The sequence below is a fragment of the Protomyces lactucae-debilis genome (genome assembly GCF_002105105.1).
Source record: "Protomyces lactucae-debilis strain 12-1054 chromosome Unknown BCR37scaffold_8, whole genome shotgun sequence".
Classification (NCBI taxonomy): Eukaryota; Fungi; Ascomycota; class Taphrinomycetes; order Taphrinales; family Protomycetaceae; genus Protomyces; species Protomyces lactucae-debilis.
The window spans coordinates 459,288-475,714 of record NW_024468000.1 but is presented as its reverse complement, the minus strand read 5'-3'; the positions used below and the strand labels follow the sequence as shown (position 1 = coordinate 475,714).

General features: G+C 50.7%; 8 protein-coding genes across 8 annotated transcripts; 2 read left to right on the top strand and 6 right to left on the bottom strand.

Annotated features, from left to right (window-relative positions):
* Positions 1-178: 178 nt before the first annotated feature.
* On the bottom strand, positions 179-1,339 carry BCR37DRAFT_387092 (nucleotide-diphospho-sugar transferase; the record flags this gene model as incomplete). The annotated part of the gene is made up of 1 exon (XM_040870510.1): positions 179-1,339. One exon carries the CDS (start codon positions 1,337-1,339, stop codon positions 179-181), a length of 1,161 nt encoding a protein of 386 aa, XP_040725825.1.
* A 1,691-nt stretch (positions 1,340-3,030) lies between these two features.
* On the bottom strand, positions 3,031-3,921 carry BCR37DRAFT_346487 (beta-lactamase-like protein; the record flags this gene model as incomplete). The annotated part of the gene is made up of 1 exon (XM_040867691.1): positions 3,031-3,921. One exon carries the CDS (start codon positions 3,919-3,921, stop codon positions 3,031-3,033), a length of 891 nt encoding a protein of 296 aa, XP_040725824.1.
* A 110-nt stretch (positions 3,922-4,031) lies between these two features.
* BCR37DRAFT_300797 (uncharacterized protein) lies at positions 4,032-5,589 on the bottom strand. The gene has a single exon (XM_040866913.1). The coding sequence runs from the start codon at positions 5,343-5,345 to the stop codon at positions 4,113-4,115; it is 1,233 nt and encodes a 410-aa protein (XP_040725823.1). The 5' UTR covers positions 5,346-5,589; the 3' UTR covers positions 4,032-4,112.
* A 1,450-nt stretch (positions 5,590-7,039) lies between these two features.
* BCR37DRAFT_379253 (uncharacterized protein) lies at positions 7,040-8,289 on the top strand. Its single transcript, XM_040869217.1, has one exon. It carries the CDS (start codon positions 7,393-7,395, stop codon positions 8,032-8,034), a length of 642 nt encoding a protein of 213 aa, XP_040725822.1. The 5' UTR covers positions 7,040-7,392; the 3' UTR covers positions 8,035-8,289.
* BCR37DRAFT_387090 (uncharacterized protein) lies at positions 8,220-10,763 on the bottom strand (the record flags this gene model as incomplete). Its single annotated transcript, XM_040870509.1, has 2 exons — positions 8,220-9,207; positions 9,307-10,763. 2 exons carry the CDS (start codon positions 10,761-10,763, stop codon positions 8,220-8,222), a joined length of 2,445 nt encoding a protein of 814 aa, XP_040725821.1.
* Positions 10,764-11,151: 388 nt separating this feature from the next.
* BCR37DRAFT_392579 (acyltransferase family-domain-containing protein) lies at positions 11,152-12,594 on the bottom strand (the record flags this gene model as incomplete). The annotated part of the gene is made up of 1 exon (XM_040871176.1): positions 11,152-12,594. The coding sequence occupies one exon, from the start codon at positions 12,592-12,594 to the stop codon at positions 11,152-11,154; it is 1,443 nt and encodes a 480-aa protein (XP_040725820.1).
* Positions 12,595-13,276: 682 nt separating this feature from the next.
* On the bottom strand, positions 13,277-13,633 carry BCR37DRAFT_336964 (uncharacterized protein; the record flags this gene model as incomplete). Its single annotated transcript, XM_040867245.1, has 1 exon — positions 13,277-13,633. A coding segment is annotated over one exon (357 nt), but the record flags the coding sequence as incomplete, so codon positions are not given.
* Positions 13,634-14,130: 497 nt separating this feature from the next.
* Positions 14,131-15,474, top strand: BCR37DRAFT_387087 (uncharacterized protein; the record flags this gene model as incomplete). The annotated part of the gene is made up of 1 exon (XM_040870508.1): positions 14,131-15,474. The coding sequence occupies one exon, from the start codon at positions 14,131-14,133 to the stop codon at positions 15,472-15,474; it is 1,344 nt and encodes a 447-aa protein (XP_040725818.1).
* Between the last annotated feature and the right edge of the window lie 953 nt (positions 15,475-16,427).

Below are 16,427 nucleotides of genomic sequence, written 5' to 3'. Positions count from 1 at the left end.
CCACAAACTGTGACACGAGACGACTACAATGAACCGATTTCGCGCTAGCACTGCGACGCGCAGGCAAAGGCTCGCTGATGACTGAGAATGACTATTCTAGGATCCGCTGGCTTGCGCAAGTCAATGTGCTACAAGCTCTCAACAACAGTAAAGGTCAAGGACTTAGAACTAATGCAGCTCATTCGGGGTTTGGCGCCGCATCATCAGACGCGATGCTCTTCCACCCAGTCTGATTTCTCCAACTCCCATGGAAGTGGTGTTGTACCATCGCCATGTCATCGCTGGCTGGCTTCGACCCCATCGACCCCAGCCCGGGCGAGAAGCTTGTGATGGGCAGCACAATGACGTCTCCGAACTGGCGCTGTTCCTTTGTGCCCGTCAGCTTTTCTCGCCAGTTGATCGCTCCTCCCGAGATGCCTTGTAGACTCTTTTCAGACTCATCCGAGCCGAGGTGACGAAAAACAACATCTGTCCACAAACCAGGCCCAGTCGTGTCCTCGACTTGCGCTGATTGAATCGATGCAGCCAGACCTTGTCGCTTAAGGACGAGTATTGCTTCAGTGATACTGGCGACGACGTCTACGAGAGCAGCATGGCCTGATTTCGCTTTGATCGTCCACTGCGTAATCTGCAGTGGTCGAGCTAGTCGCCTCTGCCAATTGTCCTCATGCGTATCTGCTTCAATGCCAACCACGAGTCCGAAAGTATCATTTGGAAAATGAGGCGGCACCCATTCCCAAATTGGTTTCAAGCATCTGGTGTCGACGTCGGTATACGTGCCTCCGCGCGCGAGCAAAATGGCGTACCGAAAGAGGTCTGCTTTCAATACGGCGTGGGGCATCGCATCATACGCCTCGACCACCTCCGGCGTCTTGGCAAACAGGTGATGCATGAGCAGTCGCGACACATCATCTGTAATGATCTCATGAGTATAATGCGGATGCTGCTCTGTCCATGTCGACATGTGACCTTTCAAGTTTTCATCAAAGTCCTTGTGGTCTGGTCCAACTTTCCAGGTCTGCCAGATGAAGGCAGGAAAGACGCTTCTGACGTCGTAAGGAAAGTCTTCTCGCAGCTTCTCACGCAAAGTCATGCGTCTTCTTGCCGCAGACTGTCGATGAAATGCTCTCTGCTTGCCTGATAACCACGCAGCCGTAGTCTTGATGTTCCACTTGTGTTCCTGGGAAGCGACTTGCTTGACAGACGAGCGGCCCACCTCCTGGAGTGTCGCGCTAGCTTCATTCTTGTTGCTGGTGGATATGGACAGAAACAAGTCGATAAACAACAATAACACAGAGGTCATCGCAACAAATCGCAGAAGCCGAATACGAATCGCCATGTCTTGCCGCAGACAAACCTTGATACCGTGGTGGATCTGCTTGCTGGCGCTCAGTATGCCGAGGCAAGGCGCAGATGGTGTTAGTGATTGAGAGCTGCTCCACAAGAGTCGTGTCGGAGTGGACACGCTGTCATTCGCTCTTACTGCCCCTGACAGCCCCCGGCATTTTGATGTGTGATATCTCCGTTCCCCCGGCATCGACTTGAGCGCCAGCCCTCAGCTTATGTAGTCAAATCACTGCAAACCGAGCAACACTATGACCTCTCTGGTAAAGGAATAGCAAGCAAGCAATTATCATGCAGCAGTTGTTTGAAACTGCCAAATATTCGATCGGCTGACAATCGGTGGCAGCAACAAATGCTTGGCAGTTGGCGAAGACTAACAATGTTAAGCAGATCAACACTCAACCACATGGCTTGACTTGCTAGCGCGTCTCTCTACCATGTATCGCGTGCTATCACGTGATGATCACCCCTTGTTCTACTTGTCAGGGAGCATGCGCTTCTACTCGGCTCCTCACCCGTATCAATCCTATTGCACTTATCGGGTCGCTTTTGCTTGACACCTCATCGTCCATGTCATCACTGTATCTATACACTACCGCATCACTCCAAATCAACAGCTCAAGCTTATTGCTGCTCACGATCACGTTTCTCAGTTTTCAGATTTTGTTTGCCTCACCCAATTTAACCTTGTCCGAGATGATTTCAGGGGTACAAACTTATTTGCACACGTGTGTACCTGCAGAACGAAAGTCTCCCTACAAAAGGCGTCCATCGCCAGTTCAGCTCCCACTTCCGAAAGAGAACTTTCAACTCTCCCGCACGCAAACGCACTTCCAAGAGGGAAAGCCAGCCAATGATGCAAATGTTCAGGAACGGAGAGAAAGTTCTAGCTGTCTTGTTGCTTAGCATGGACTATGCAATGTACGTGCACGCGGGCTTATGTCATAAGTTCTTGGTCCCGTATCCCTTTCCAGGGAGCAGGAACACCAAGCTACACAAAGATAACTTTTCTATCGCCCTGAAGGACAGCTGTAATGTACTGGTTGACGACCATGTCGAGCACAAGTACAATATCAAAGAGTTATTGAAACTCAAACCCTGTTCAGCCATCATCGACCAAGGATATGATTGCTGGATAGTGGTGCAGACGGCAGGCAATGAAAAAATCGTCCCACCGTCGGCCTTAACCACGCTTGACAAAGACAAAAAGATCTTCCATTTCTGCAGCAAAGCCAACTTCCACACTGATCCATACACGGATTTCAAGATTCCAGCGGACTATTCCTTGCAGGCGGGAGTATATGCATACGCTAACTTTGTGTATACAAACCAACTCACCCCAAAAGACCAAAAGAAATTTGACCTAACGAACGGGACACCCCTTGCGAAAGTCCAATGTGCTTACTCCAACACCAAAAAGGAAGATCTCTGGTTGCATGTCAAATGCGAATATTTGGGTTGCCGCAGGCCCTAGTCGCCAAAGTGGAAAGCAAGAGCCCTGCCGGACAGGGTCTCATGGCCAAGCCCAATTCGACGACTGCAGCATCATGACGCGTTCAACACGCGTACTTGCAAAGCTTCATCCTATAGCAGAACGTAGTTTGCTTCCTAATTGACATCCTTCCAAATTCATCGCCATCAGTTTTGCTACTTCAGCAATCTCTCTGACGCCTTACTGGTCAGGCTCTACTCAAGCAGTTGTTCAATGCCCATTTTGAAAGCATCCGTTGGCGCATCGAGCTTGGAACAATACTCCGCGAAAGACCTTCTGACCATCTCCTTTCCACCATTCAGCAGATCCTCTCCAACAAACTTGCTGTAGATATTGCTGAAGGCCAGGCGTTCCAATCTCGGCCAGCAAACCTCCGCTACTGTCTTGCCATCGAGCGGAATCATATTTGGGTACGACCACATGATGGTAATGCGTCGATTCGCGGGAGTCAGGGAGATTGTATCGCCTGTGAAGATGGCCTCGTGGCGTTTGCTGTGGAGCACAGCGCTGCCATCAAAGTGACCACCAATGCGACAAAAGCTCAAGTCTTGAGTCACGGGTTCTACTTCCGTGGAAAGCAATGACCAGCTTCTCTTCCTGTCCATCTGATCTTCTGGCTGTGGCTGTCTGGTGATCCACATCTCATCAGCTTTGGAGATAAAGATGGGGCAGTCGAAGACGGCAGCCCAATCCAGCGCAGTGGAATAGTAGTGCGGATGAGAGATGCAAATACGCCCAATGCCTCCCTGTCCTTTGATCCAATCGACAGTCTCCTCGTCCAAGTAAGCGATACAATCCCATAGCGTATTTGATTCGTGCTCATCTAACAAGAGGATGGCGCGCTGCCCAATGGCAAACTTCGGTTCGGTGTGAATGGACCAGGCTTCCAGTTCGCCATTGTGCGGTAGCTTTGTGAAGACATTCTTGTAGTTGTCTTCTCTCATCTTCTTCAATGTGGTCCACGTTTGGCCATGAGAAGGCACAAACTGGCGAGCGTCTTGGCAAATGAAACATTCGGCAGGTGTAGACAAGCCGCCGTACTGCTGCCCACATGCCGTACAAATGGGATAGTCTTTGCTCTTCATGGCATTCAACTCAACCATAGTGGCTGAGTCGTCTGATCTCCAAGTTGCAGTCAAGCGATTACTCGTAAAGTCGTCCGAGTCACCTGAGGTCGATTTCTCGGCCATCAAGCATGAAAGATCACGAGATGGATTGTATGACTCAATCACGAAAGAGACTATAGCTTGCTACTGGGCCACTTGAAAGGCAACCATCACTTCCTTTTGAAGAACAAGAGTTTGAGCTCCTTGAACGCTTTGACCAGCTCATTCACGCCATGCTTCTCCAAGAACTCACCTAATCGCCCACAAGGCGCATAGATATACTTGGTGGCAAGACCCGCAGCGTACAGTGTGACTGGCACCATGGTGGCGCAATAGAGGATATACCCAGAGACAAGCCATGCGTGAGGTGCATTGTCCATATCATCATGCTTGATGAGGGATGCGAGTGGATCACCAAAGAGCTCAATCACATCTGTTTGTATGAGAAACAGCATGTACGAGTGTTTACCCACATGCTGTAGGAATCGGCCCTCGAGAAGACGTCGAAGGACTCGTAGCTGGGAGACGCAAATCACCAACAGACTACCACCTAGCATAAGCCAGAAACGACCAAGATGTTCCGTTTTGCTGAATTCTTTCGGGACATGGTCAAAGAACCAGTTGGAACCAGGCAGGTGTTTCTCAGCTCTAGAAACCTTGAAGGGCATGCCGCACAGGTACCATGCCACAACAAATAAGATCCACCAAAGTCCTTGCAGCCAGAATCGTGGCGTTGCGACAGTGATGATGGTCTCTGGCGCCTCCTCTGCAGTGCGAGATTCCTGCCAAAGCAAAATCTCTGCAAACAGCATGCCAAAGAGGTAATTGCTGGTCCACCAAGTGCCAGTCGACAAGTAGTAGTAGAGAACAGCCAACTCAATGACAAGACGGTAGCGAGCCTTACTGAGCCAGGACACGACAAAGAGGGTCGAGTAGCAGACGAAGCTTGCAAAGATTGACAGTGGCACTGCCCATGTACCATATTTGTAGCCGTGGCTCATTTCAGAGTGGACCACGATCTTACGCCAAGGGTTGCAGAACGCCACGCTAGCTTTTGCCCAATGCCAAAGTTGCATGATGAAGTTGTCCTTTGCGTGCTCTTCATAGTAACGCAGATCCAGGGCAACCATGAGTGCGGTGATGAATGTGAGGATGAGGATAGGCAGGTAAAGTCGAATCACTCGTCGAAACATACTGCCAAGGATGGCTGTATAGATGCGTTCTGTTTCACCATCTCGGTTCTTGCGCAAGTAGCCATACGTGATGACAGTACCGGATATCATCATCAATGTATTGAGCATAGCTTCGCCAGATGCATAGACGTTTCGAAGGAGTGGTAATCGCCAAAGATGAGATGTCCGGCCCTCTGAGCCAAACGTACGATCCACATCCTTGCCAAACATGCGACAATGGAGGAAGTAGATGAAGACTTCGAGTGCGGCAAGGCCGCGAAGACCATCAATCCAAGTGGACCGGTGAACTTTCACCTGCACTAGGTAATTGAAGAACAAGCGGATCTCTGTACGCACCGATGGGGATATGAGCCGGTGAAACCAAGTGTCAGTCTCCACAGACTGTCGCTCAATCTCACTGACATGCCAACCATGAGTCCGAAAGTATCACTTGGAAAATGAGGCGGCACCCATTCCCAAATCGATTTCAAGCATCTGGTGTCGACGTCGGTATACGTGCCTCCGCGCGCGAGCAGAATGGCATACCGAAAGAGGTCTGCTTTCAATACGGCGTGGGGCATCGCATCATACGCCTCGACCACCACTGGCGTCATGGCAAACAGGTGATGCATGAGCAGTCGCGACACGTCATCTGTAATGATCTCATGAGTATAATGCGGATGCTGCTCTGTCCATGTCGACATGTGATCTTTCAAGTTTTCATCCCAGTCCTTGTGGTCTGGCCCAACTTTCCGGGTCTGCCAGATGAAGGCGTTTTGTGGCAATCGCGCGTGTACGGTAGATACGCTCGACGAAGAGGACGTGGCCTTTCCGCCAGAACTCAGTCCGCCACGGCGCAGGAAGGACGCTTCTGACGTCGTAAGGAAAGTCTTCTCGCAGCTTCTCACGCAAAGTCATGCGTCTTCTTGCCGCAGACTGTCGATGAAATGCTCTCTGCTTGCCTGATAACCAGGAAACTGTAGTCTTTATGCTCCACTTGTGCTCCTTGGAAGCAACTTGCTTAACAGACGAGCGGCTCGCCTCCTGGAATGTCGTGCTAGCTTCATCGTCATTGCTGGTGGATATGGACAGAAACAAGTCGACAAACAACAATAACACCGAGATCATCGCAACGAATAGCAGAAACCGAATGCAAATCGCCGTTATTTGTCGCAAACAAACCTTGATACCGTGGTGGATCTGCTTGTTGACGCTCAGTATGCCGAGGCAAGGCGTAGATGGTGCTCGTGGTTGAGAGCTGCTCCACAAGAGTCGTGTTGTAGTGGACACGCTGCCCTTCGCACTTACTGCCCCTGACAGCCCCCGGCATTCTGATGTGTGATATCTCCGTTCCCCCGGCATCGACTTGAGCGCCAGCCTCCAGCTTATATAGTCAAGCCACTGACAGGCCTTACGCAAACTGCGCGAACACTATGGCCTCTCTGGTAAAGAAATGGCAAGCAAGCAGGTATCATACAGGAGTTGTTGGAAACTGCCAAATGTTCGATCGGCTGACAGTCGGTGGCAACGACAAATGCTTGGATGCTGGCGCCGACTAACAATGTTGAGCAATCAATAATCGGAGTTGGCGGATATCGAGGCTGTAGTTGTAGGTGATAGACACAGGCACGCAGGGCAGCTGCAGATAAGACTTGATTCGAATAGGGGACAAGAGTATAGCACTCTTGCCAGCTAAGACTAAACTAAAGGTCACGTCCATAAGCACTGACTTGGCAGAGAGACAGCAGCGGAAGCAAGTGGTCAGGGGATGCACTGGGACTCCTAAGTCAAACACTCAGTCACATGGCTTGACGTGCTAGCGCGTCTCTCTACCATGTATCGCGTGCTATCACGTGATTGTCATCCCTTGTCCTACTTCGTACTAGTTCGTAGGGAGCATGCGCCTCTGCTCGGCTCCTCATCCGTATCAATCCTATTGCACTTCTCAGGTTGCTTTTGCTTAACACCTCACCATCCACGTCATCACTGTATGTATATCCATATATCCACGCATAGTCCAGATCAAACAGCTCAAGCTTATTGCTGCTCACAATCACGTTTCTCAGTTTTCAGCTTTTGTTTGCTTCATCCAATTTTACTTTGCCCGAGATGATTTCAGGGGTACCACCATATTTGCACACGTGTATAGTGCTGTATACTTGCAGTACGAAAGTCACCCTACAAAAGGCATCCATCGCCAGTTCAGCTCCCACTTTGAAAAGAAACATTCAATTCTCCCGCACGCAAAAGCACTTCCAAGAGTGACAGCCAGCCAGTGATGCGAATGTTCAAGCATGGAGGAGAAGCTCTAGCTGTCTTGTTGCTTAGCATGGACTGCGCGCCACATGTGAACGCGGGCGGATGTCAGAGGTTTTTGGTACCATATCCCTTTGCGGACGGCTACAACGGCAAAATGCGCCATGATGGGTTTTCTATCGCCAAGAAAGACAGCTGTCGTGTACTGCTTTACGTGGACGACGACGGTTTGACGCCAATGTTGCAACCCTGTTCATTCATCGCTCACAAGGACTCTTATCTTTGCTGGATAGTGCAGGTCACGCACGAACTTGAAGGCTTCATCCCGGCGCGGGCCAAAAACCGGCTTGCGGAAGACAAAAGCATCCAAGTCTTGCACTACTGCAGCCAAGGGTGGGAGCCAACCGGCTCAGCCAATTTCCCTCAAAACGAAGAGATGCGGGCGGGGGTAAAGGCATACGGTGAGTCTGTAAAATCAAAGACACATCAACTCTCAGAAAAGGACCTCAACCGATTGAAAAACACAAAGGGACCCCGCGAACCTCCTTATGTCCAATGCGCTTACACCAGCTCCAACAAAAAGAATGATCTCTGGTGGCATGTTGCATGCCATTATCTGGACTGCTCGACTACTGAGCAAGGCGACCCAGCGGATGAGGATTGAAGGAGCCCAGTCTGATGGCCAAATCCAGTTCAACGACTGCAGCATCATGACGCGTTCAACACGCGTAATTGCAGAGCTTCATCCTATAGCAGAACGTAGTTTGCTTCCTAATTGACATCCTTCCAAATTCATCGCCATCAGTTTTGCTACTTCAGCAATCTCTCTGACGCCTTACTGGTCAGGCTCTACTCAAGCAGTTGTTCAATGCCCATTTTGAAAGCATCCGTTGGCGTATTGAGCTTGGAACAATACTCCTCGAAAGACCTTCTGACCATCTCCTTTCCACCATTCAGCAGATCCTCTCCAACAAACTTGCTGTAGATATTGCTGAAGGCCAGGCGTTCCAATCTCGGCCAGCAAACCTCCGCTACTGTCTTGCCATCGAGCGGAATCATATTTGGGTACGACCACATGATGGTGATGCGTCGATTCGCAGGAGTCAGGGAGATTGTATCGCCTGTGAAGATGGCCTCGTGGCGTTTGCTGTGGAGCACAGCGCTGCCATCAAAGTGACCACCAATGCGACAAAAGCTCAAGTCTTGAGTCACGGGTTCTACTTCCGTGGAAAGCAATGACCAGCTTCTCTTCCTGTCCATCTGATCTTCTGGCTGTGGCTGTCTGGTGATCCACATCTCATCAGCTTTGGAGATAAAGATGGGGCAGTCGAAGACGGCAGCCCAATCCAGCGCAGTGGAATAGTAGTGCGGATGAGAGATGCAAATACGCCCAATGCCTCCCTGTTCCTTGATCCAACCGACAGTATTGTCGTCCAAGTAGGCGACACAATCCCATAGCGTATTTGATTCGTGCTCATCTAACAAGAGAATGGCGCGCTGACCAATGGCAAACTTTGGTTCGGTGTGAATGGACCAGGCAGCCAGATCGCCATTGTGCGGTAGCTTTGTGAAGACATTCTTGTAGTTGTCTTCTCTCATCTTCTTCAATGTGGTCCACGTTTGGCCATGAGAAGGCACAAACTGGCGAGCGTCTTGGCAAATGAAACAGTTGGCAGGTGTAGACAAGCCGCCGTACTGCTGCCCACATGCCGTACAAATGGGATAGTCTTTGCTAGTCATGGCATTCAATTCAACCATAGTGGCTGAGTTGTCTGATCTCAAAGTTGTAGTCAAGCGATTCCTCGTAGAGTCGTCCGAGTCGTCTGGGGTTTGACTTCTAGGCCGTCAAGCATGAAAGTTCACGAGATGGATCGTACGACTCAACTACGAAAGAGACTATAGCTTGCTACTGGGCCGCTGGAAGGGCAACCATCACTTCCTCTTGAAGAACAAGAGTTTGAGCTCCTTGAACGCTTTGACCAGCTCATTCACGCCATGCTTCTCCAGGAACTCACCTAATCGCCCACAAGGCGCATAGATATACTTGGTGGCAAGACCCGCAGCGTACAGAGTGACTGGCACCATGGTGGCGCAATAGAGGATATACCCAGAGACAAGCCATGCGTGAGGCGCATTGTCCATGTCATCATGCTTGATGAGGGATGCGAGGGGATCACCAAAGAGCTCAATCACATCTGTTTGTATGAGGAACAGCATGTACGAGTGTTTACCCACATGCTGTAGGAATCGACCCTCGAGAAGACGACGAAAGACTCGTAGCTGGGAGACGCAAATCACCAACAGACTACCACCCAGCATGAGCCAGAAACGACCAAGATGTTCCGTTTTGCTGAATTCTTTCGGGACATGGTCAAAGAACCAGTTGAAACCAGGCAGGTGTTTCTCAGCTCTAGGGACCTTGAAGGGCATGCCGCACAGGTACCATGCCACAACAAATAAGATCCACCAAAGTCCTTGCAGCCAGAATTGTGGCGTTGCAACAGTGATGACGGGCTCTGGCGTCTCCTCTGCAGTGCGAGATTCCTGCCAAAGCAAAAACTCTGCAAACAGCATGCCAAAGAGGTAATTGCTGGTCCACCAAGTGCCAGTCGACAAGTAGTAGTAGAGAACAGCCAGCTCAATGACAAGACGGTAGCGAGCCTTACTGAGCCAGGACACGACAAAGAGGGTCGAGTAGCAGACGAAGCTTGCAAAGATTGAGAGTGGCACTGCCCATGTACCATATTTGTAGCCGTGGCTCATTTCAGAGTGGACCACGATCTTACGCCAAGGGTTGCAGAACGCCACGCTAGCTTTTGCCCAATGCCAAAGTTGCATGATGAAGTTGTCCTTTGCGTGCTCTTCATAGTAACGCAGATCCAGGGCAACCATGAGTGCGGTGATGAATGTGAGGATGAGGATAGGCAAGTAAAGTCGAATCACTCGTCGAAACATACTGCCAAGGATGGCTGAATAGATGCGTTCTGTTTCACCATCTCGGATCTTGCGCAAGTAGCCATACGTGATGACAGTACCGGAGATCATCATCAATGTATTGAGCATAGCTTCACCAGATGCATAGACGTTTCGAAGGAGTGGTAATCGCCAAAGATGAGATGTCCGGCCCTCTGAGCCAAACGTACGATCCACATCCTTGCCAAACATGCGACAATGGAGGAAGTAGATGAAGACTTCGAGTGCAGCAAGGCCGCGAAGACCATCAATCCAAGTGGTTCGGTGAACTTTCACCTGCACTGGGTAGTTGAAGAACAAGCGGATCTCTGTACGCAACGATGGGGAGATAAGCCGGTGAATCCAAGTATCAGGCTCCACAGACTGTTGCTCAATCTCACTGGCATCCTGCACCGGTGGCTCCGGCATCTTGTCGGACATGTTGACGTGGTGGACTGTCAGTCTTACTAGTTCGTGTAGTTTTAGAGGGAAAAAGCCTCGTCGCTGCATCGCAACGTGTCCTTTGTGAATTGGCCCAAATTGATGTGACATGGGAGGTGTGCCCCTTGTCAGGGGAAGTCTGTCCTCATAATTGGTGAATGGCAGCAATTGTGTCCAGCCGATTAAAGATGACCTGAATGATGCGATTATACAATGGTCTGGCTCTGGCACCGCTCAATCGTCATCAATCTGTGGCGGAAACGTAAAAGCAGAAACACACTTGTCATCTGAAAAAATCAGGAGCAGTCGACGACTCCTGAGCGCCGGAAAATGCTAGAAAGTTGAAAGACAGTGGATGCTACAAGTGAACAGCTGCGTTCTGCAAAATCTATGCATCGTCCACGAACTGTCCTTCTAGCCATTTTGCAAAGCGAATGGAGGGATCGTCAACATATCGCGTGACCCAACCTGAAACAGCAAAGACAAGGGGAAGGTTGAATGACCAAAATGCAAAATAGACAAAGTAATTGGCAGCTCTGCCTTGCGGGACCATGAAGGTGATGGTTCCTTTGCCATCCAACGACGGAACATCCAGCGGTGTTGATACCAGACTAGAAACGAAATCCTTGAAGTGCACGCCGACGAGTTCCAAGACGTACGTGTGGACGAGGTACATCATGAAGGAAATCTTGCCGAGATACTGCAATGGTCTGCATTCAAACAAAAGCTTGACGGGTGGGAGCTGGGAGATGCAAACCACCAGCAAGCTGCCAGAGATCATCCACCAGAAACGACCTCCTTCTTCAATGAATCTGAATGATTGTGGGACGTGATGGTAATACCAGTCGAATCCAGGCAGGGAATAGTCTGCGTAATGCGCATCAGGCAGGCCACAGACATACAGGCACCAAATGAGCAGTGCGAACCAGACAGCTTTGATTGCCAGTCTCAGACGCCCTGTGGGTTGGCTTGCTGCTTCGGCTTCTTGGTAGAGTAGAAAATCAGCGAGTAAGATTCCCCAGAGAAAGTTGAGAGACCACCAGTTGCCCTTGACAAAGCTGAAATAGCACAGCATGAGCACAACAGCTGTCCGTTTCCGTGTATCGGCAATGCGCGACACTGTGAGTAATGTGACCCAACACACCAAACTGCCATAAAATTCGAGCGGTAGGGTCCACATGGTATGCTCATACTTGTGAACCAGATCATAGGCATGGTCATAGTCATGCCAGGGGTTGGCGAAATCGCGACAGGCGATCATCCAGTGCCAGACTTGCCCAAGGAATGACGGCTGTTCAATATGCTGATCATGCCGTATTCCGAAAGCAATGGTGAGCATACCAAAGAAGGAGACGATCACAGCAGGTAAGTATATCCGAATACCACGCCTAAACATAGCAGATGAAATGGCTGGATAGAGTTTTGCATGTTGTTTCGTTCGGATGAGGCTGAGGGAGCGTTGTGTTAGGACTAGACCAGAGATGATGAAAAAGACATTGACCATAGAATGGCCTGAATGGAAAATGTTTCTGATGAAAGGAAGCCGCCACCATTGCCGTGTATCGACACGGGATCCATAGGCAGGATTATAGTCTTGCCCAAGGAATTTGAGGTGGTAATGGTACACGAGTACTTCAAATGCCGCTGCTCCACGAAGTCCATCGAGCCAGGCCGTTGGGCGAATCTTGAGATGGGGCTCTGGGTAGCAAAAGAAGTGCCGAATGGCAGCGCGTGTTGTGCGATTGGGCGTACGCAGAATTGGTTTCTGGTGGTCGATGGCGCGTATGTCGAGACCTGCCATTTCGATGTCACCGGGCGCCTTGCCTGTCATGGTGCTGCTGCTGCTGACGACTACTGGGATGCAAACATCTATAGAGAAGCTCAAGGGCCAAGTGGACCGTGCGTATGTGTGCTTGCTCTGCGCGGAGAATTTTGGGAGTGAGCGGCGGATCAAGTGCTGCGGGGTGCAACTGCGCATCTGTGTAACACTGAAGATGTCCTTGCAATGTCTACTCTGGATATGCAACTGTGAAGATGTCCATTGTCTACTCTAGATATGTAATAGTGAAGATGCCCATTGACTACTCTGGATCTGTAACAGTGAAGGTGTCCATTGTCTACTCTAGATCTGTAACTGCGAAGATGTCCATGCAATGTCTGCTCTAGATCTATGCTTCCTTCTTGCCCTCAGACTCAGCAGCAGTCTCTGTCTCTGTCTTCTCTGCTTCAGGCTCAGCTGCCGCCTCCTGCTCAGTCTCCTTCTCCCCAGCACTGCCCTCGTCCTCCTTCGCCTTCTTTGGCTTTGGCGCATCAGCTTCAGCATCAGCATTCTCTTCTTCATCCTGTGCTTCATCTGCTTTGCGCTTGTCACCAGCGGCAGGTGTTTCTTCATCCTTCTTTGCCTTCTTTTCCTTCTTCTCTTCCTTCTCCTCGTCTTCCTGCTTGTCATCCTCCTTCTTCTTTGTGTCCTTCTTACTGCTGCCACCAGCCTTCGACGCCTTCTTCAACGAGTCGTGTCCCCAGTTCTTGAGCGACTTGTAACTCTTGGTCTCCTTGAGTTCTGCCTCTGACTTGCGCTCCTTCATCCCTTCCTCCTGTGCCAGGTGACGCTTGCAGTAACTGACCACTTTGCGCATATGGTCGATATCCTCCTCGGCATACTTGTCTTCCTGCCTGTCTGGATTACTTTCAAGGATCTTGATGATCTTGTTGCCAGAATCATGCCCGACTGTCTCACCGGAATCGCCACTGCTGCCCGTCCACCCTGCTGATTTGGAGTCTTCTGTCTCGAGCCACGCTTTGAGGTCTTCTGGGGTCATGTTGACGAGCTCATTGAACTCAGAGATGACTTTGCTTGCTTCCTTGACCATATTGTAGCTCGTGTCTAGCTTCCAAGGGTGTTTTGTTGGGTGTGCAAGTAGACTTCCACGAGAATGCGGCGATGACATCCATGCTCCCCTGCCCAGATCCTTTGATGGAGGCAATTCAACTTTTCGATGGAAACCGAGACGGCACGACACCTGGATACAATTGCCAATATCAAAGGATCTATGGAGAGCAGCATGAGGCGTGCTTCTCAAAGACTACTACCATACGCGGGTTTGGCAAACACCTCTGCCGCATCATTGCTCTGACTAGATGAGACAGCCTGGAGCATACTGCGCAGCTGTGAAACCACGGCACACGTGCTCAGTACTGACTCATAGTGAGCAATTTCACAAAAGCTCTAGACAAACCTATGTAAGGCTGGACGAGGCAGGCTATCTACAAGCTCCCTACATAGGGCGAGCTCGCATATTAGAAGCCACAGACTGTGTCTGACTCGCTATCTCCTCATCAGGACGTCTTCTTCGACAGGCACAACACTATGATGCAGAACAATCGCAAGCGACCGCAAACGGCGCCAGCGAGGCTGACCCAGAGGAGCATCACAGACTTCTTTGTCTCGAATGGAAGAACTAGCAGAGCTGGGTTGCCCAAGGAGGGAAGTCTGCTCTCCTCTCAATCATCTTCCGCATGGAATATGAGTACATTCCCGGTATACGATGTTGTGCTGCGCACCCTTGCACGCAGCGCTGAATTTGAGCAGGCAGAGAGCGCAATCTGTACTTCCATCCTGCCCATCATGCGTCGCCTGATGAAGGCAGATGCCTCATTCACGTACGCAATCAGCTTGGTGGACTATAAGGGGCAGCCAAGCATCCTGATCGTTGTGTCCGAACCCAACCGTGTGAGGGGACTACTGGACAGCACATATGGCGGACTTCCTGTCGTCTTTCTCAAAGGCGTAGTGAGCACGCGCGCCTCACCAGCCGATTGGACGACGGCCAGCAAAAACCTCACTCAGCAGATCGGCGCCAGTATCTCATGTGCAGGTGATTCGCACGCCGGGACGTTGGGCTTATTCGTTCAGCAAAAGTCTACTAAGGCTGTCTGCGCCTTAACCTGCGCCCATGTAGCACAGCCAGTTCCAGCAGTGCCGAGTGTGCCCGACAGCTTTCAGCCGTGCCGAATTGTGTGCCCTGCTGATGCCGACTTGAGAGAGATGCTCGCCTGGCTTGACACTACCATCGCCAAGCAGGAAACTAAATTGGCTTGCTGCGAGACTGATCCCCCAAAATGGCGCGCTACCGCTCTCTGCCGAAAAGCACTCGCCGACAGTCGTCAGCAGCGAGCTACGCTTCTATCGCGACACGACTTTGGCACGGTCTGCGCTATGAATGTCCATCTGCCCACTCCGTCGAATCCCTTTTACAGCGATTGTGCTCTAGTGCGCGTGGCTGATGCAGCGAATGTCTCCATCGAAAGGAATATGATCGATTTCCGCAATCATGTCTGCGACGGCTTTCTGGACCCTGAGACATTGACGTACAGGCAAATGTTGGTCAAGATAGGTCGGTCGACTGGTCTGACAAAAGGTCGCGTCAACGGCTACAAGTTTGTTGCCTCAATGCACAGCCCGTTCGGATTGGCCGAGGAGTTCTGGTCGTTCGCAACATGGAACGAAGATTGCCAAGCCTCAGTTTCCACTTCAGGTGATTCTGGAGCGGCAATCTTCTTGGATGGGGAGTCCAAGGCTGTTGGCTTGCTGTTCGGTGGGGTCATGGTGGAGGTAGAGACACAATATGGACCCAGATACGTCGACTTGACGCTTTTCCAAAGTATTGTCGTAGTTGCCACTTTGCTTGACATCGAATGCCTGGACGCTTAGTGAAGACTCCGGGTCCACGAAGCCGTCGCAGGGACCGTCAATAGGATTCGTCTTCTTCCTGTGAACGCCACGCGCACAAGTACAATCGCTGTAATAGCCCTGTCCAGGGTCGGTGAGATGGATATCCATTGCATAGACCGTGCCAAAGTCGTGTTGCGCCAAAAGCGTGTTTCGTTGCTGTTGACTCTGGGCCTCTAGTCCTTCTCGACATCGAGCGGCAGTGCGCCAGCCATTTTTGAGGATCCCTTTCGTAGCAAGACAATTCGAGTTCCTCCCTGGCGATAGTTAAGTCAAGCCTTTCGAGAATGTCAATCAGATTGTTCTCAGCAGGGCAGACAATGCGACACGGCTGGAAGCTAGCGGGCACACTCGGCACTACCGGAACTGGCTGTGCTACATGGGCACAAGTCAAAGCGTAGACGGCCTTGGTCGACTTTTGCTGAACTAATAAGCCCAACGTCCCAGCATGCGGATCATCTGCACATCGAATACTGGCGCCGATGTGTTGGCTTAGATTTCTGCAGTCTGTCGACCGATCGGCTGGTGAGGCGCGCGTGCTCACTACGCCTGTGAGAAAGACGATAGGAAGTCCGCCATATATGCTGTCTAGTAGTCCTCTCACACGGTTGGGTTCGGAAGCAACGATGAGGATGCTTGGCTGCCCTTTGTGGTCCAACAGGCTGATTGCGTACGTGAATGAACAATCTGATCAGGCAACGCATAGCGGGAAGCATGGAAGCACAAATTACGCTCTCCGCCTGCTCAAATGCTCAGCACCAACAGACAGCAGAGACCTAGCTCAGCATATTGGCGCAAGTACTTTTTGTGCCGATCCAAGAAGCAAAGCGCAAGTGAATTGACAATTGAAGCTGTTCGTCAGCGGAGTGTAGTACAATACAGGCTATAGCTGCGTAATCATGTGGACAACAACTCGACGTGTGTCTTCACTAAGC